This window comes from Alligator mississippiensis, chromosome 1 (genome assembly GCF_030867095.1).
Source record: "Alligator mississippiensis isolate rAllMis1 chromosome 1, rAllMis1, whole genome shotgun sequence".
In the NCBI taxonomy this organism is placed as follows: Eukaryota; Metazoa; Chordata; order Crocodylia; family Alligatoridae; genus Alligator; species Alligator mississippiensis.
Genome location: NC_081824.1, coordinates 190,543,425 through 190,564,148, shown reverse-complemented (window position 1 = coordinate 190,564,148; position 20,724 = coordinate 190,543,425). Strand labels below are relative to the sequence as shown.

General features: G+C 44.9%; 1 protein-coding gene across 5 annotated transcripts in view; it reads left to right on the top strand.

Annotated features, from left to right (window-relative positions):
- The window catches only part of TRAF5 (TNF receptor associated factor 5), a 54,490-nt gene that overhangs the window by 7,168 nt on the left and 26,598 nt on the right, over window positions 1-20,724 (top strand). For 2 of the 5 annotated variants that reach the window (XM_059718117.1, XM_059718103.1), the window contains exons 2-3: window positions 18,697-18,834; window positions 19,418-19,642. In XM_059718117.1, the coding sequence (XP_059574100.1) occupies window positions 19,428-19,642 (215 nt within the window). In that variant the 5' untranslated portion in view covers window positions 18,697-18,834; window positions 19,418-19,427. Of the gene's footprint in view, window positions 1-4,221; window positions 4,322-18,696; window positions 18,835-19,417; window positions 19,643-20,724 lie in introns of those variants that run through there. The other 3 variants (XM_014598117.3, XM_019483211.2, XM_059718109.1) reach the window with 3 other exon arrangements.

The window sequence follows — 20,724 nt, the reverse complement described above, 5'->3', positions numbered from 1 at the left end:
GGATGATCCCCTGCCTTCCATCAATGCTGATCTCGTAAAGGAACACCTTGACAGGCTGGACACCTTCAAGTCAGCTGGCCCTGACAATCTACACCCCAGGGTACTCAAGGAGCTGGCGAGCATCATAGCCCAGCCCCTGGCACAGATCTTTGAGAACTCCTGGTGCTCTGGTGAAGTGCCCATAAAACTGGAAGAAGGCCAATGTGGTGCCTATCTTCAAGAAAGGGAGGAAAGTGGATCCGGCAAACTACAGGCCCATCAGCCTGACCTCTATCCCTGGGAAGGTCTTGGAAAAGCTTATTAAAGAGGCTGTCCTTAAGGGACTGGCTGATGCCAACATCCTGAGGGAAAGCCAGCACGGGTTTGTTGCGGGTAGGTCTTGCTTGACCAATCTCATTTCCTTTTATGACCAGGTGACCTGTCACCTGGACAAGGGAGAAGAGATTGATGTCACATATCTTGACTTCAGAAAAGCCTTCGATCTGGTATCCCATGATCACCTCTTGGCCACAGTTGACCAGTTTCGCCTTGGATCCACCACGATCCGCTGGCTGGGAAATTGGCTCCGTGATCAGACCCAGAGGGTGGTAATAGACAGAAGTCAATCGTCATGGTGCTCTGTGACCAGTGGGGTCCCCCAAGGCTCTGTCCTTGGACCCATATTGTTCAACATCTTCATTAATGATGTGGACATTGGAGTCAGAAGCGGGCTGGCCAAGTTTGCCAATGATACCAAACTCTGGGGCAAACAATCCACACCCGAAGACAGGAGGGCGATCCAGGCTGACCTAGACAGGCTCAGCAAATGGACGGACGAGGATTTGATGGTGTTTTACACTGAAAAATGCAAGTTTCTCCACCTTGGGAGGAAAAACCTGCAACATCCTTATAGGCTCGGCGGTGCTACGCTGGCTAGCACTATGGAAGAAAGAGACTTGGGGGTCATCATTGACCACAAGATGAACATGAGCCTTCAATGCGATACTGCAGCTAGTAAAGCGAGCAAAACGCTGGCTTGCATCCATAGATGCTTCTCAGGCAAATCCCAGGACGTCATTCTCCCCTTGTACTTGGCCTTGGAGAGGCTGCAGCAGGAGTACTGCGTCCAGATTTGGGCCCCACAATTCAGAAAGGATGTGGAGAAGCTTGAGAGAGTCCAGAGAAGAGCCATGCACATAATCAGAGGTCAGGAAAACAGAATCAGGGGCGACCACCAGTATCTGGAGGAACGTTTGTTCACCAGAGTGCCCCAAGGGATGACGAGGTCGAAGGGTTATAAACTACTGCAAGACCATTTCAGGCTGGATATAAGGAAGAATTTCTTTACTGTCTGAGCCCCCAAGGTCTGGAATAGCCTGCCATTGGAGGTGGTTCAAGCACCTACATTGAACACCTTCAAGAGAAATTTGGATGCTTATCTTGCTGGGATCCTATGACCCCAGCTGACTTCCTGCCCCTCTGGCAGGGGGCTGGACTCAATGATCTTCCAAGGTCCTTTCCAGCCCTAATGTCTGTGAGTCTATGAGTCATCCTTCAATTGCATTGCATTCTCAGCCTTGTGTGTTCTGAGGCCGTATGCTGGCTACAAATATAAACTTATCCCCATAAGTCAAGCTATCTGGAATTGTACATCCAAACCCAGAATGTGGCCCTTTACAGATATTAAAGAAAAATATTGCAGTCTCTCTTTATACTGTTCTTTAGTGAAACAGAGTTGTCACACAACAATCACTTAAATAAGAAATTCAGTGGAAAAACTATGAATACACATTAGTTGGCATTGTCTGAGATATCTACTTTGTTAGTCTCACTCGTGACCATTCGCCTTGGCTTCTGTGTTATAGCAGTTCTCGTCACTCAAGGGCTGCTAAGCAAGACTCCTAAGGGAGTTTACCATGACTGTGGTAAAGGATGATCATTGGGACCTCTCAAAATTGAAGCAAGAGTTTAGCAGATTTCTTCCTGAAACCCTGAAGGACAGGGCTGCTTAGGCTACTGAGGCTAAACTTAAGGTCTTCTACAGTATGAACCTGTAATGTTGCCATCTTCGCTCTTGCAGGGGTGTCAGACCCTTCCCCAGGCTGGATTTAGACCAAATGGGCTCCTCCCAGGCCAGATCCTTGGGGCTCCATTCAGTTGGCAGTGTGTGTCCAGGATGGGTGGCTGCATGGATCTGTGTTTGTGCAGTGTGAAATAGGGAGCATGCATCCCCAGGAGGCAGAAGCACCCCTGTCTGCCTTGCACAAATGTAGCTCTTGGCAGCTGTGAATCCTTGGCACTGCTGACCAGCCAGAGTTCTGTGCCACTGTGCAGCAGCACAGAGCCAGGGATATGTGGCTTCACAGCCCTGGCTCTGTGCTGTTGCACATTAGCATGTAACTCAGCCCAGTAGGGGTGTGTGGCAGTGGAGAGCTAACTGAGGGGAGGTGCACTTCTGGTAGCCTGCCGGACTGTTGGGTCAGATGTAATGGTTCCACAGCCTGGATCTCTCAGATCATGAGTCTGACACCCTTGTTCCATAGGCTGTGGAGCAGGACTTCTTCCTTCATGGGAATGCCCTGCTGCTCAACCAAATTGCTTGGGCTAGATTTGGCTCGATTCGGAAACCGAATCTCCAAATCAAAATTGAATCAGGAGACCAATTAAACGTTCTGAATCAATTTGAAGCATCTCAATCGATTTGGAAAAGATTTGGCAATTCAGCCATAGACTAAACAGGCAGCTGACACAGCTGCCTCCAGCTGGTAAATCTGTTGGGGATGGGGCTGGGACAAGCTGCCTAGCCAAGGCAGAGGGGCACAGGATGTGGGTGTGGCAGCGCTCAGAGTGGGGGCTCTGCCTTGCTGCTGTTTGCCCAGCCAGGGTGGGGTCAGGATGTGAGTGCGGCTCGCTCCGGGCAGAAGGGGGCAAGCAGCAGCAGGGCATAGCCCCTGCTCCCAGTGCTGCCACCTCCACATCCCACGCCTTCTCCCGCTGGCTGGCAATCAGCGGCAGGGCAGAGCCCCCATTCCCAGTGCTGATGTGGGCACCGCACTGCCGGAAGTGTGGGGGCTATGTCCTGCTGCTGCCCAGAGCAAGCTGCTCCTGCATTGCGTCTCCCCCCTGCCCCACACTGGCTGGGCAAGCAGCAGCAGGGCATAGGCCCCACTCCCAGCACTGCCACGCCCACATTAGCACTGGGAGTGGGGACTCTGTGCTGCTGCCACTTACCAGCCAGCGCAGCAGCCCTGGGAGCAGGGGCTATGCCCTGCTGCTGCTTGCTCCCTTCTGCCCAGATCGAGCTGTACCTGCATCCCGCCCCCCCACCCCAGCTGGGCAAGCAGCAGCAGGACGGAGACCCCGCTGCTAAGGCTGCCTCACCCGCATCATGTGCCCCTCCAACCCCTTCCCCGAGTAATGTGCCCCCCTACCCCAGCGGGGCAGTTTGTCCCAGCCCCTCCCTCCCAACCCCAACAGATTTACCAGCTGGAGGCAGCTATCTCAGCTGCCTGTTTAGTCTATGGCCAAATTTCCCAAGCAGCACCAAACCTTTTGATTCAGCTGAATCAAATTGGGACAGTAATTCGAACCTCCAAATCAAATCACTGTCCTCCGAATTGAACAAATTCAAATCCAAAGCGAATACTTGCTGCTTTGCACAGGCCTAATAAATAGGTAGCTTGTATTCCCTGTGATGATACCAAAATTATCCATCCCTGGAGTAGGGAGGGGTTGTGTCTCACAGTATCTTTACGGTTTAGTATGAAAGCAAATTTAACATTTCTCCATTCGTAGTCTGTAGTTTTTAATGTCACCTGTTAGATTTTCTGTTTGAGAAATAATTTTTAAAACGAGTGCTCTCTTCCCTTTATTTTAAGAGAAGACAGTTTGTAGCGTTGCCCCTGCTACCAGTAGTGATCTCAAATGAATACTAAAGAAAACGCTTGTTCTCTAAGTTTTGATGATCACTAATGCCAAATGTAGTGGCTGAGGAAAAGTGTGTTCATGTGCCATTGGACTTAGTAGTATAACTGAATAAAATGCAGAGATCTCATGAACTAGGGGAGTGAGATTGGGAAGAGTGAATTAGCTGAAGAACCAATAGTAATGTAAAGCATGGTTATCCAACTGGCAGCCTGCAAGGGGTTAATTTGTGGCCCCTGGTGTCTCACCCAGCTGCCACTGCAGGCTCCCCCTCCTCCTCTGACTTCTACTTCCTGCTTCTGCCCTAGGGAGCAATACGGTGTGGCGCAGCACAGCTTGTAGTGTTGAGAGAGATCATAGCCCATGGAACCTGCGCAGCAAGGTGCAGTGAGGGAAACCCACAGCTGGAGAACTGAGGGTGAGGCTGGGGTATGCAGTGGAGCAAAGGGGGCACCCATGTTTGCAGTGCAGGAGGGGGCCGCCCATGCAATGCTGGTGGGGAGGGAGGATTGCTGCATGCTGCTGCCACTTGCCCTGTGGGGTGTGTTGCTCCTGGCCCCATTAAAGTTGAACAGCCCTGTAGTGAAGCATGGGTGGGTTCCAACTACAATGTGCTGCAGTGAATTAGGAAATCTGAATTTTACTTTACTGTAATAATTCAGGGAAATAAACTGAATTTATTTGGAGGATTCTGCTCATATGCTGTTTAAATAATGCATTTGGACTAAGTCAAATTGCCAAGAGCGGTAAAAATTTAAAGAAAAAATTCTTTCCTGCCTTGCACTAGATGGTGACAAACAAATCAATGGAAGCCTTTTATAGTAACCCTAGGGAATTTATTAAAAGGCAGATTATAGTAGCCCATCAGGAAGACCCCCCAACCCTCCAAAATATGCAACTGTCAAGCCATTTGTTTGCAAAAGTAAGGCTTGCCTTTGGCTTTGATATTGTTGCGGGGGGATGAAACTAAAATCTGGGTGTTTTTTTTTTTTTTCCTTCCCTGTCTCTCTCTTTCCTGGTTTTGTATTTGTGACTTTTTTTACTCCTTTCCTGCCACCTTCCTTACTGCTTTCTCTCAATATCCCTTTTCTGTCTGTTTTCATCCCCTTCCTGTTTACTTACTTGAAAAAAATAAGCTTCCCCCAGTCTGAGCCATTTCCTTCCTCTGTTCTCTCTCAGGGTCTTCAAGACTGTTGTAGTTGCAGAAGAAATTGAATGGTATACTTGAACAATAGCATGACTTGGGGGCGTTAGACTCATTTGCCAAATAAAATTGATTAAAACCAGGATCCTGGTCCTGCTCAACTTCTCCATTTGGGGCTTTCCCCAAAGGTTCCCAGAAGCAGCTGAAGTTTCTTCAGGGCTTTGAGGAAAACCTAATTGTGTAACTTTTGAATGAAACTAACTAGGATGATTGCATCCTTCTATATCTGCCAGTTTCATGGAAGCCCACATAAGGGCACTTGTTCTGATTTTGAGCAGTGCAGATATACAGTAAAATCCCTGTTTTCCAGCATTCTACTAGCCGGCATGCTCTATTAACTGCCACCACACTGCTGCTGCCATGCCACCATTATCCACCACTTTGCACTGCTGCTGCCACTGCTATGTGCAACCACCCCGTACTGCCAGCGCTATCCATCGCCCTGCACCGCCACCGCATGCAGCCTCTCCGCATCACCGCCATCCACCACCCCATGCCACCGCTGCGTGTAAGCCCCACCTCCAACTCCAGTATTTTTAGATTGGAACTTCTGATTGCTACATCCAATCAGTTCCAAAATTTCAGGGAACACCCGGAGCATGTATGTGCCTGGTGTGATTACTTGGTGGGAAGGAAGTGAGAGAGAATGAGATGCTTTGGAAATGAGTTCACTCTATTGGCAGAGTCCAAGGATGAATTATGTTCCACATTTCTTCACAGGTTGTAAGATGTGAAGAACCAACTTACATACCCCACACAGTCTCTCCCTCTTCCACCCTGCCTGCCGTGCCCACGCTGCCACCCCCCCCCCCCCCCCCAATCAGCCATCCAAAATCAGGGTAGGTGTTTTAAGTGAGGAAGCTAATTATTTCCACACTGGAATGGAGGCATGAGGATGCTAGGATGGCTGCCAGGGGCTGGTTCCTTCTAGGCCAGTGGTTTTCAATGTGTGGTGTCTGCAAACTATATCTAAGGGGTCTGCAAAAGATTACTTTGATTGATGAAAAGTATGTGAATACCCACACTTACAATTCAAATGGGTCCACACCTCCATTCAAAATTTCCAAAGGAGTCTGCAACTCTATTCAGAATTTTTAGGGGTCTGCAAATGAAAAAAGGCTGAAAACCTCTGGTCTTGCTGCATAGAAGGGGGATGGAGTCTGCTGCTTAGCCAAAAGCAGCAGCCAATTTGGTAGCAACTTTGAGAGGGTTATATCTCTAGTTTTTGGCTGAGCAGGAAAGGGAGGATGAGTGATGCTGACAAGCAGGCTCTGCTCCTGTTCTATGCCACTAGAATTCAGCCTTGACTGGAAAAAATCTTTCCCCCCGCCACTTTACTCTGCCTTCCCAAAACGTGGGCATGTGGTATGCAAGAAAATATATACCTAATCTTAAATCAGCAGAAGTCCTGTAAATTAAATAGATCGGTGTTGGTGAGAGGATGGAGAGATGTAGGATACATAAAATGACAGATTCTAAAAAGATTTGGCATCTGGAGGCAAGATTTAGGTTTATTTTAGGCCCTGAGTCAGAATCTGATCCAAAAATCCCCTACTGGGTATGTCCAGAACTGCCCCAGCCTAAGCACTCAGTCACTCATCTTAGCACTCATTCCTGTCTAAACTACATTGGGATACAGATTGTCACTTCCCTGATGGGTCTAGTCTTAGTGGTGTGCTCTGAGCACACCAGATACATGCTGACTGGATGGCAGTGCGCGTACAGTTCAAGAGGAGGAGGGAGCATACACATTTAATATAACAAGCTCTTGGCTAAAACACTTGGCTAGGAAGTATAAGGCCTGGATTCAGCTCCCTCCTAGGCTGGTCTTTGCTTCCTGGATTATTTCTGGGTTTAATCCACTGAGTGTCTAATGAATAAACTAGGAGTGCACCGGTAGAGATTTGAGGCCGATACTGATAGCCAGTTTTTAAGGAGACATATCAGCTGATACTGATCCAATTTCTGATACCAGCCCAGCAGCTTGGAAAGCTGTATGCAACTGGTAAGTCTGGTGTGGTGGAAGGGGAGGGAAGGGATGTGGGGGAGCAGATCAAGGCTACTGTGGTGAGGGAGGAGTGGAGCTGGGGCAAGTGCTGCCCATCTGGACTTAAACTAGAATGAAAAGTCCTGCTTAAATCAAAAGCAGAAAATTTAGAGTTTTTTGCACGCTAAGTTTAAACCAGGATAGGATTCATAAATTGATCCAGTGCAACTTTCTTGTGCAGATTGGTCCACCTGTGTCACTTAGTTTGTGTCAGGATCTACAAGACTGAGCTCTGGGTTTTGATGACTTCTTCGTACCTTCCAGTGCTTCTTTCTGACGTTTGGTTCTCACATCAGCCATAGCTCCACTGAAAGTGGCATCAGCAGTATATCCCTGGGGTACAAAAATATAGGGAGGGCTGTTTTTCCTCCCCCAACCATCACCTTATATTTCTTCAAAGAAAATGCATAGTGTGTAGGGTTGCATAATTTCAGTCACTGCAGCATCAGTTTTGAGGGGAAATACTCTTAACTGACTTGACTATGGTCCTAACATTTTTCTATTTGTTTTGTTTGTAGAAGTGATCTTTGCAAAGCTAAAAGGCTGGGGGATTTCCACTCTGCCGTTTTAAACTGATAGGGTTGTTTTAACCACATACTGTCTCTTTCTGTCTCTTTCTCAGTTCATGAACAGCTACAGTTTTCAGGTACAGCTCTATCACAATACATTTTGCAACTGTTGACAATAGACTAGTAATGGCACTTGTAATAGTTACCATCCTCAAAATGCACTTTAAATGTTATTTAAACATCAGGTTTAAGGTCAGTTAATTTGTGGATTTGTTAGGGTAAACATTTAAGAAACAGAAGGATGTTGAGACTGGTTCTGTAGTCAGTCATACGGCTCCAGGAATAAACATGCATGTTTTAAGTGGTTCTTAGTCTGATGTGAATCCTCTTACAGAAAGCTAAGTTTTTGCCAGAGGAGGTACTAAGGTATTGAGACATTGACTTTTTCATTTTACAAGTGTTTACAGAAAAGACAAGTCGTAATGATTCAATTTCACCGAATTATAGTTTCAATCAGAGAGGCTTTACTTTATTAGTGTTTACTTCAGTAAAGTTAGTGTTGTACAGTACACACCTGAGATGCTGCTGGCAGAGAATTAGTGCTTTAATGAGTGACTAGATTATTAAATACTAAATGTAGCACCAATTTTAAGTGGGTCCTCAGTACTTGCCTTTTGGGATAGTTACAGTTCTTTTTACATGTTAAAGGCAAAACTATCTTGCAGCAGGTAAATCAAGCATTTTTAAGACTCATGCTTCCCTCATTATTGTGTAATGATAAAGCAATGATCAGCTGTGCTGTGGAGAACATCTTGTACACTAGAAACTTGCTAATTAGTGATTGGGAGACCCATAGCAAATTAGTGAATGTTGCACATTAGCAAATCAGCAGAAATCCACAAAATCAAAGCTGTTGCAGCACAAAATGTACTTCATTAGGGTTTTTTATGTCTTTGTTTTAATTATTTATAATACTAAATATATAATGTGCTATCATGTGCTTTGCAAAAATAATGAAACCTTAAGGTCTGTTGGGACTGTATGTATCCCAGGACTTGCCTTTGCTAAGAAGTGGAGCGGGACTGCTGAGTCTTAATGAAAACTTCTGCTTGGAAATTAGCAATGGTTGAGTAGAAAAGTTTCACTGCACTTGCAATGAGGCACCATTTGGATTGAGGTTGGATAAAAATCAGTTGTTTACCAAACTAATTAAATTTGTTTTTGCTGTTCTCTGCAGTAGTGTATTCCCTGTGGATCTCCAGGCACATATCTAGTCAGGAATTACTGCTGTTAGAAGTACTATCTTCTAGTTACCAACCTTGGCTACTGTTGTGTGGCTAAGGGATTAGACCTATGGCAGCAGAACAGCTTGTGAAGAGCTGTACTGCTAGGTGGAATGGGAACAATACCTTCATATAGATGGCTCTTCCTCCATACAGTGAAGGCTTTTTTCATATTGATTTTGAGGATTGGGTGTCATTAATGACTTGGATGACTACACAGTCCAGTGGGTGGCAAATTGGCTAGAGGGTCACACCCAGAGAGTCGTAGTGGATGGGTTGGTATTGACCTGGAAGGGTGTGGGCAGTGGGGTTCCACAGAGCTCGGTCCTTGGACCGATACTCTTCAATATCTTCACTCCCTCGTCCAAGTCGCTGATGAAGTGTACTCTGTCCAAGTTTGCGGATGACACAAAACTGTGGGGAGAAGTGGACACGCTGGGGGGCAAGGAACAACTACAAGCAGACCTGGACAGGTTGGACATATGGGTGGAAAACAACAGAATGCAATTCAACAAGGAGAAATGCAAAGTGCTGCACCTAGGGAGGAAAAATGTCCAGCATACCTACTGCCTAGGGAATGACCTGCTTGGTGGAACGGAAGCGGAAAGGGATCTCGGAGTCCTAGTGGACTCCAAGATGAACATGAGTCGGCAGTGTGACGAAGCCATCAGAAAAGCCAATGGCACTTTATCGTGCATCAGCAGATACATGACGAACAGATCCAAGATGTTACTTCCCCTCTATTGGGTGCTGGTCAGACCGCAGTTGGAGTACTGCGTGCAATTTTGGGCGCCACTGGAGAGGGTCCAGAGAAGGGCCACTCGTATGGTTAAGGGCTTGCAGGCCAAGCCCTATGAGGAGAGACTGGGGCACCTGGACCTCTTCAGCCTCCACAAGAGAAGGTTGAGAGGCGACCTTGTGGCTGCCTATAAGTTCATCACAGGGGCACAGAAGGGAATTGGTGAGGTTTTATTCACCAAGGCACCCCTGGGGGTTACAAGAAATAATGCCCACAAGCTAGCAGAGAGCAGATTTAGACTAGACATTAGGAAGAACTTCTTCACAGTTAGAGTAGCCGAAGTCTGGAATGGGCTCCCAAGGGAAGTGGTGCTCTCCCCTACCCTGGGGGTCTTCAAGAGGAAGTTAGATAAGCATCTAGCTGGGATCATCTGAAGCCAGCACTCTTTCCTGCCTATGCAGGGGGTCAGACTCGATGATCTATTGAGGTCCCTTCTGACCCTAGCATCTATGAATTAATTAGGGGGGACCCTGTTTTTTTTCTGCTGAAAAATTCCAAATTCTCTGATTTAAAAAACCTCAAATCCGTGTTTTTCCATGATTAAAATGAAACACATGTATATATAGGTATCAGTTGAACACAATGTTTTATTGATATATTTACAAATTTAAAGCAATTTGGATGCCTACCAGTGCCTCAATCATTATAATAAAATGAATTCTGAATACCTATATATTTTGGCGTTTGATTTTGGGGGCTTTATCATGGAAAATCAGAGCTTCCTCTGCCCCCTTCACTTACCAGTACATGGTTCCAGCTGCAGCTGTCCTCCCAGTTGCTTTGTGGCCCTGGTATGTCGGTGCTCCAGCCCTTGCCTGATCCACAGTCCATGCTGGTGCCCCTCACTCCCAACCCACAGTATGTGGCCCCCAACCCCAAGCCATAGCCTCCTGGCCCTGCTAGTACCCCTCACTCCTGACCCATCTCCTGCCCCCCCCCATCCCAGTGCCCCTCACTCCCACCCCACAACCATCCACCTGTGCCGGTGCTCTTCACTCCCAAACCACAGCCCCTGGCTCTGCTAATACCTCTCACTCCCAACCCACAGCCCCTCCCCTTCTGGTGTCCCTCACTCCCAACTCCCCCTGCACCCCCCAGCCCTGCTGGAGGGAGCCCCCAGCTGCCCACTGCTGTGCACAGACTCTCAGGATGGTGGTCTGCAGGGAGAAAACATGGATGGCCTCCAGCATGAGGTGCATCCAGCATGCCAGGCAGCCTTGCTACAGTTTTCCTTGGCCCCTGGCAGCATCTCCCAGCCGCCCCACCCCTGCAAGCACAGGCACTGGTACTGCCGGTCTGGCCACACAGCTCCCTGCCACCCCCAAAAGATTCCCCTCTCCCCCGCCCCTTACCCGACTGGCGAGGCAGGTGCCTCTGGGCAGGCCCCACTGGCAACAGCATGGAGCTGGGCTTGCTGGCAGCACCCAGTGCTCCCTCAGACCCCCCTGCCCTGTTGCAGCCCCAGCACCCAGACACCATACCCCAAAACTGCCCCCGCCCCTCCACACACACCCCGGCCACACACACACGCATGCCACTGCCCACCCCACCCCCGCTGCCCTGCACAACTCCTGGACAGTCCCCAAGCCCTTTCCCTTCCACCCGCCCCCTACATAGACTTACTCGTATCCAGCTGCCGGGGCTACTCCCACCACCCTGCCTGGCTGCATGTTGGACATGTGTGTACATGCACAGATGAATGTGGTGCCCCCTACCTCCATTCCCCCTCCCCCTAGCCCCAAGCAGCTCCTTGCAGGCTGGAAGGCTGCCAGCCTGTGTTTTTCTCCTTTTGAAGGGGAAAATCTGAGTTTTTCTCCTATAAAGGGGGGAAAATGTGTTTTTCCACAGGAAACGGACAACTGAATCCCTGTTAATTAGACATCCAGAACCTTTCGTGACTGGGGGGAGTCCTCAAAGGTGTGGGTATCCATACAAGTAAATCTCGTCAGTGTGTAATATTTTTTTAAAACTCCCAGGTTTTAAGAAACCAGGATTATCCAGCAGATGGTCACCTGTATTTTCAGATGATGCAATGTAATTTGTCATTATCTTCCGTGTACGTTTAATTATACACTGTTGTTCTTTAACCTGATCTACATTTCCTGTAAAATGTGCTGCTTCTGTAGCCTGTAGGTACTGTATCTTATTGCTAAATAACATACCTGGATTTTTTAGCTCAATAATATTACAGACAGACTATAAGGCAGTCTGAGTGGGTAATTTAATGCATGACACACACTGCCTTTTATTATATTCCCTGCTTCCAAACCGCAGTGAACAAGCTGATTTTAGACACCTAAAGAATACTGGATTTTGTAAGACATTTTCCATTCTGACTAATACAGGCCTACTGCACCACAAAGGAAGACAGCTTTCTGAGAGTCTCTTTGCTGCATCCAAGTAATTTAGAGGCAAGGACAAATGTACAGTTAGGATCCCGGAGATGAGTTCAAATGTCTTCCTTACTGACTGCTGTTTAAACTTCTATCACTTCAGAGCCCCTGAGATTGAGCAGCCATCCTGGAGCTCAGCTCTGGAAGGCAGTTGAGCTTTAATCTCCCATTTTACAAATTGGTTGACAGAAGCTGCCCCCTGACAAGTGTTGAGAGGAGAACCTAGATTTCCAATAGAGTAGGCGCAAGACTTGTGTACTGAGCCACATTGCCTGTCAGATGGCATGCATCAGATATGTTTGAGCTGTTTCTCTTGAGTCTAGTTATTACATCATTCTATTAAAACTCAGGGTAGAAACCAGGATTTCTGACCTCCACTATTCTGCTGTTCTGTTGTATGGGCAAAGTGTCTAACAAGTCCTGCTCCAGTGGCTGATCCTCAGAGAGCATAACAATTACTCTTGTCGCTGAAGAGGGGGAGTCCCTGTGCTGGAAATCTGAAGATCTGTATAGCAGGGTCTTAATGCCTGTACGTGATAGGAAGCTAGAAAAAAAATATTCTTTTTTTAAATAGCATATTTACTGAGTAGATTTTTACATTGGGTTGGCATCGTTTTTGGGCGGAGTGCCAAAAACACCCGCAACTTCAACTTGTAAGATATTGGCATGCCGGGGCAGATGGTGGGGGAGCCATAAAGGGCCTGATCTTTGTTGTGGTCATGTAGCCCCAGCCCCTTCCCCGCCATCTACCCAGAGGCATGCATGCCAAGCAAAATGTCTTCGAGTGCCACACTCTGGCACCCATGCCGGGGGTTGCCTACTGCTGTTTTACATCATGAAGAAAACATCATTTTCAGTCTGGTTTGAGAGTTAAAAACGCATTTGTCATTTATAATGCAACAAGCTTTCCATACTGCTTTTGTTTATCGGATATCCTTGCTGCTGGGTTGCATGCTTACAGATGGCAAAGTGTACACAAATGGTTGACCTGTTTCAGGACTTTTAGTATGATATCCACCTCTTAGTGAACAACATCTTTCTTGTTAGTAGGGACCTCCTTCAGTCGCGGTGAGGCAAAGGGCTTTTCATGGCTCACTTGCTGTGTGCAGAGCCAGTTTTGTGGGCATTTCACAGTGGCCCCTCCTCTCAGCCCTGATTAGTGAAGAGGTCCTTCCCCATGGCGTTGATTGGCAGAGAGGCCCTGGGGAGGAGGGACGAGGGGGTGGCTGCCATCTTGATTGCTGCCCTGCCACTCGGCACTGATTGGCAGAGAGGCCCTGGTGGGGGGAGGAGGGACAAGAAGGAAGCTGCCATCTTGTCTGCTGCCCTTCGTGCCACCCTGCCAGCCAGCACCTTCCCCTCCTGGCAGCAAAAACCACTGGCTCCCACTGGGGAGCTAGCATTTTATTTTTATTAAGGGTTTTTGTTGTTGTTGATCAGGGGAACTCAATTAAGTAGGTTCCTACTTATTAGTTACTGTTACCACACTCTGCTCCTGACTTACTCTGCCTGCAGGTTGTATTTATGAACAAATAACATGTATTAGGTACAACAGAAGGTGTTTGACCTTTGTGCTAGTTCAGGGAGAGCATCCCTGTCATCTTACTGTTCTATTCTGAAAATTTTCCTAATGGATTTTTTATCGTGTAAACAAATTGTGTATCCTGTCTGTGCTGATCTTGGCCCTTCTGAGGGTGTGGGGGATGAGTTACTAAATAGAAATATGGAGGGGAGCAATGAGTATGCTAGTATTGTGTTATTACTGAGGTCTAATTATTCTGGGGCTTAGGGCACGTTTACACGTCGCGGTAGTGACATGCTATATCGCTATATGGCACAATGTAGCGATCAGGCGGGTCTACACATGATCAGCAGCTACATTGCCATAGTGGCATGCTCCCCTGTTTTAGTGAACTGCTAGTGATGTAGCAACAAAATCTAACCGTGCGCCGTGTGCACAGCTCAGTACGGGCGGTTACTGTGCCATGCTTTAGTACTTCCAAAAAGAAGTACTAAAGCACAGTGCTGTACCAACGTTGTCATATGGCAACTTGTAGACACACCCTTAGTAACACATCATAAGGGGTATAGACTTAATTTCTTATCCCATAACTCATTTTACAGCGTGGTGTCAAAATACATTAAGTTCAGTCTACTGTTCAAAAAGTTCCCTGAAACGAGTCATTCTTTGACCTCTGGTTTGCTCTGGCCCTCAGAGTTCTTTTTACTTCAAACATTTGCTTAGAACAGTGGTTCTTAAACTCTTTATGTATTTAATTACAGGGCTTACTCCTTGCAGAGGGGGCAGGCAGCAGGGGCAGGGGAACAGCTAGGCAGCCCTTATCTCCTTACACCTGAAGTCTGAGCCTGCCTTTATCTCCTTATCTCCTCACACCTCCAATATCTCCTTACACATTCTGAGGCACCCTTTAAAGGATCCCTGGGCACCCTAGTCTAGTACTTCTGCACCCTGGTTGAAAATCCGTGGTTTAGAATGAAAGTCTGTTTGCAATGTTGCTGTGCGACTGTCTTCTTTCTGACAAAAGACTGCCACTATACATTCTGCCACCCCCCCCCTTTTTTTTAAATAGTACTGGGATTATTCTCTTCAATATTGCAGTACATGCAAAGGTAGCGTCACTTTACACTTTTATCTGTTTAATGTGCAAAACTGTACAATATCCGTTTTGTTGGTCAGACAGAGCGTAAGCAGGAAATTGATTCATTTAATCAGTGGTGCTCTTTTTACTGCAAAGCTGACTTTCCCATGTCTGTTTTATTTTTGTTTTGAGTTCGGAAGAAATAGGCATCAAGTGCTTGAAGCAGGAAGTGGAATTGAGTTTCCACACCCTGGTCTGAGTCAGATCATTGGACACACGTTCTTTTAGAAATCATGTTTTACCTGCAGTTGTTCCAATTATCAAACACAATGCAATCTTTAGCAGCAGATTTATCACAGAAGGTTAACAGAAAGGATAACCTGCTAACAGAAAACACAAAACATTTATTTTTCAGGTGCTAGCTAAAGGAGTCAGTGAGAAATTTGTCCTGAAGGAAGTTTATTCCATAACTCTCTACTATAGCAGTTCCTCTGTTCTGCATTTATACATGTCTGAGGAATGAACGTTAATGCAAAGATTCTTCTGAACTAATCGCATGGGGCTCAATGCATCGCTGGTGTAAAAGAGCAACTCACTGATGTCACTGAAGTGACGTATGGCAATGATTAATTTGCCTATTAGGTTTATTTTGTTGGCATAAGTCCTGTGATCCTTTTGAGCTGTGTGAAACTCAGATGTTTACAGATACTGACTCTGATGGCAAATATCTGGGGAAAGATTAGCCAGGAGTGGAGGGCTGAAGTAGAAAATTCAAGAGTAACCCATTGGACAAAGAATCATAGTTATGTGCTCCAAAGCTGTTTGCCCGTAAGACTGTATGTTTAACCTGGAAGAGGCAAAGGTAGCTCTGCTACTCATTCTCCCAGAGGAAAGGCAGATGGGAAGCTCTGGCTTTTTAAAAAATGGACTTTCTTTCCTAAATGGTGAATGTTTTATCTGTACAGATTTTTATGTGAAATCTTAGCTGGTCAGAACTTCCTCAGTGAAAGAATTGTCATACTTGGGGATCTACGTAATTTGTGGCTTTCACGGAAACCAGAAAAATCAACAGTATCGCAATTGTCAGAAAATATTCCATCTGCCATGATTTCCCGAAAAATCAACCCAGAAAAACCTCCAGCATATTTTTCATATAATACACCGTTTTAGAATCTCCCAATCCTTACTGTGACACCGAACTGACATGGCAGTCCTTGCAGCCACTCTCATGTGCTTGAGACTTACTGTCTGTGATGATGGCCTCTCCCAATCTGCGGCGATGGTGGGGCCTCCAGGAAATACCCTGGAAATTGGCCCTTCATGCCACAAACAAGCCATGAAAATGGCTTCATCTCACTGTGAGTTAAGTAGGTCCCTACTCATACTTAGCCTATTTTAATTTGTTTGCAAACATAACTGTTAACCTGCTGAATGGAGGAGCCTTCATGAAGGAAAAAAAACAAAAAAAATTAAGTAATTTTCTGCTGCTATTTTCTACAAGCTACACACTGTGTTATGAAAACAAAAACGGAAAAAAAATTACATAACCCTCCTCATAACTCCTTGTTTTGAGTTTAATCTGAGTGAATAGTTGGATTCCAGAAAGCACTGGATAGCCATATGGATCATGCAGATAGACAACACAAAACATTTAGTTTTCAGGTGCTAACTTAAAGCAGTTGGTGAGAAATTTGTCTTGAAGGAAGCTTATTCCATAACTGTCTACTATAGCAGTTCCTCTGTTCTGCATCTGTACATGTCTGATGAATGACAGAAAAGCAAAATTGTTGCTAGCCAAATGCCAAAGAAATGGGAAGCCTATTTTCAGCAGGGAAAGGGGCAGCTCTTCAAAAAATATAAAGTGAGAAGAATGGAAAATTACCTTCAGTTTGAGACAAAAGCCTTTTACCTTGGGAAACTGCACAGAGCAATTTGCAAATATAGTTTATATTTATAGATTATAGCAGGTTTCATATATACAGTATATATTATTTTTCTGTCTTGATTTACTGCATAACAAATCTTTATGCTTATAATGGTGGTATTAAGATTTATATTCCCTAGGAGTTACAGCAAGGAGATAACATGATTCAGTACACTTGAGAATGTCTGACACTTTAAAGCTAGGGACAGACATTACACACAAACTGGTTTAAGTGATCAGAAACTAGTTTTAACCTGTAACGGAGCTTAAGTTTAGTGCACATAAACCAATTTGAAAATGGCTGAAACCAGTTTGAGATAAACCTGGTTGAATGTAGTATATTAGACTTAATTGTTTTGGATCAAACCAGTTTAGGCAATGCCTGTCCCAGGCCTAAGAGGCCAGCAGGCTTACGTAAACTTGGTATATAAATATAACCTAGAAATCAGAAGTAGAGCACTGAACTGTAAAGAGAATCTAAATAATTACTCTGAAGTTCATTTGTTTAGTTATATGATCCATCTCCTTAGTCACCTACTCTTAATTTCCATTGGTAATTCCTTGCTTAGTGTGGGATTATAAATTTTTGGATAATTTTGGTTTATCTTCTGAATCTCAGGTGGTAAATGGCATTTATTAGTCCCCAGTTTCCAATCGTAATGATAACATATTCACAAAAGAGCACCTTTTTCAAGTCAGAATTATGTTACTACATCACATTAGTTCTGATGTTTCATTTATTGGAGTAACAATCTAACCTCTTTTGAAATCAACCGGAAGATTCTCATTGACTTCAAAGTAGCTGGGTCAGGCCCTAACAAGAGGTGCTTTTTTTTTTACCAGGTACAGAGCTTTGAAAACTCAAGGTGTGCAAGTTCATGCACACCAAAAAAAATACACTGATATTTTTCAGAGGTGGTGGCTAAGGAATAGGATGATAAATATAGAAGAGAAATAGCCACCCCGTAACAAAGCCTTTATTTAAAAACAAATACTCTCAACATGGTGTGATAGCTAGAACCTGGGATGAGTGTTTTTTTACATTGTTAAGTACAAGTTATCTTGCTGTATGTCAGTGTTGCCCAGAAGGCATGTGTTGTAAATGAACAGTAAGCACTTTTAATTAACTCATGCCAAGGTGCATTATAGTAAGGTAATTTACTTTGTGCTGTGAGTAATGGGGGGTAATGAAAAATGGCCAGCAGTGCATTTTGTGAGTCGAACTTTTTATTTAAATATAAGTTGCTATGACAGGCGTGTTCTGCCTTTGCACATATTCCATAATTAAATTTGTTAACCTATTGTAAGCAGGTGTGGGCTTCTCTCAGTGGGCTTTCGCTCCATAAGGAGCTCCTCAGTCAGTCCATGCAAGATAAAACAAAACCTTTAAACAAACAAACAAACCTTGTTGTCCTGTCCCGGATCCCGTGGCTCTGGCCCTAGCGCAGAAGTCTGGCACCTCTGTACAGTGGGTGGTTCAGGTCACTGTTTGCCTCTGACTTACAACTGTTCCCTCACAGTTTGCTACCCTGCTGCTCTTTTCTTTGGGATTTGAAGCTCCCAGGGAGTCACTCCCTTGGCAGAAGCCTTCTCATAGCTGCAGCTACTCAACACGGCTGGCTGCCCTCTCTTAAGGAGACAGTCCACCCTGTTACACCTATATTTAAGTTAACATCACTAATTAAATCTCTGTACTGGTTAATGCATATAACATGAAGAGAAGGAAATAAGCTGTTCTATGAATGTTAAGTTTTAAGAAATGAAAATTATACTGAATCCTGAAAAGGCATACAGTTGTCAGTTGTGGACCAATTGTGAAAAAGTACTACTAGACTAGAGGACCAGTGACAGATTTCTGGTCTGATTATTTTGTGAACCAGCTAGGCTAGCAATGAATGAGGTTCTTCTTAGAGAACAGAGACTGTGGTTTATATGCTCCGTTGCAACTTTTGGTAGGTCCAAAGAAACTTTTCGCATTACTGATTACAATCATACTTTCTCTTCTCTTCCCTTCTCCCCCACCTTCCTTTTCAGGCAGGACTCATGCAGCCAATAATACATATAGCTATGTAAGATTTTGAAAACAGGATTCCTATTGTTATCGATTGATGATCTATTGGAAGGGAAATATTAGATCTTAAGGCTTTGACCTCCTTCACACTTGAACTAAAGGTAGAATCATCCTTTTTGCTGTTTTTCATGTAATGGGCCTATGAACTGTAATTATGATTTCTTCTTTCTGAGCCAGTGTAAATGAGTTAGTAATGATGTGCAGGCTCTTGTCATTTATCATAAACCACTCTAAATCTTTTGAATAGTGCAAGATATAAATCTAAATAACAACAGGATCATCATGTAAGGAATTGTGTAAAGTTCAGAGAGCCGACTTACAGGACTGAATTTTTCTGTAGGTTATACTGAAGTGATATCCATGCCAGTTTTGTTCAAGTAAGGATTTGTCACAAAATCTAGGAACAAGTAACCTCTTGTTGGGGAGAAATTTCAGGCAGCAAATCTTATTCCAAAATAAATGTTAGTGCTAGCCCTCTAATAAATTATTCAGTATTCTCTAGTGTCATGATATTCTTTGTTACTGCTATTTAGTAAGTAATAGTGTATTTGCATCTGAAATCAATGTCAAAGCCACAAATTTAAGCCTAAAAATGTGTCCAAGTTCCTCCGGCAAAATGTAGCGGAGGTGTTTTTGCTGATCATGAATTAATTTAATAGGCATCTCCTGTATTTGGCTTTTCAGTTCAGCTTCCATGGCCTCTGAAGAATCTCCTGGTCATTCAGACATCTTTGCACGCCAGAATTCCACCAGTGGCGTTTCTCTAGACTTTGAAGCAGACACCGACTACCAGTTTGTTGAAACCTTGGAAGATCGCTACAAATGTGCCTCTTGCCACCTAGTCCTTCACAATCCTCACCAAACAGGATGTGGTCACAGATTTTGCCAGCATTGTATTATTTCTCTGAAGTAAGTAGAAACTCTATTCCTATCTATATTTTTTTTTCTTCAACAATTAGTAGTATAGTCTATATCTTGCATAAATCAATAGCAGATACCTCAACACTGCTAAGGACTTGATCCAAAGCCTGTGAAAGTCAATGGAAAAATTCGTACTGACATCAGTAGGTTTTTGCTTAATAACAAAACGTCTGAACAGATCACATGAGATGGAATTACAAATGTGTATGGTCTGTGTTGGTGTACTGAGTTGATAATCCTAGCCTAAAACAGTAGTGCTCAACGTTTTAGCCCTGCAGACCATCTGAGTGGTGTGGGGTCAGTCTGTGGGCCAGATCCCTTGCGTGGTCAGTGCCCAGATCAGACTCCATTCCACCCCAACCCTGAATGTCTGATATAACATATAAAACCATGCCTTCCGGCCCTCAGGGAAATGGCCTGGAAATTTGGTAGCAGAGGAGTGACAACACTGCCACCCCTCATTCACCACCAATTTTTCAACTTATGAGGAGTCTGGCAGGCCAGTGACATGGCTCTGTGGGCTAGATCTAGCCCATGGGCTGGAAGTTGAACATCCTTCACCACAACCTGGTGACAGTCATTGATTAGGCTGTGAGGAGGATCAAAAAGATGCTGCTGATTCTCTGAACCAAGTGGCTTGTTAGTGCTCTGAGGCCATCTCTAAATCTAAGAACTATATTAATCTAATAAAATCAATCAAGAAACCTACACAAATAGTTTGAACCATTTTAACTACACCAGATTTAACTTTTGCGTCTATAGACACCATCTTACCTCCATGGGAGACATAACAAATAGCACCTTTGTTACAGTCAGTTGCATCTAGTAAGTAGTCTCCTTGTAATTGGTTCCCATGCTGTGTTCAGACTCACCTGTGGCTCAAAATAGTCGCTTGTACACTACATGGCCACTACCTGAATAGGTTCTAGAAGGATACTCAGCTCCTTTTCTAGTGCACATGGATTACCCCAGGAAATTATGTCAATATCTTTATCTTGAAAATATTGTAGACAGCTTTGGTCACTAATGCAGGTGGACTGGATTTAGCAGGCCATCCCCCATATCTAGCT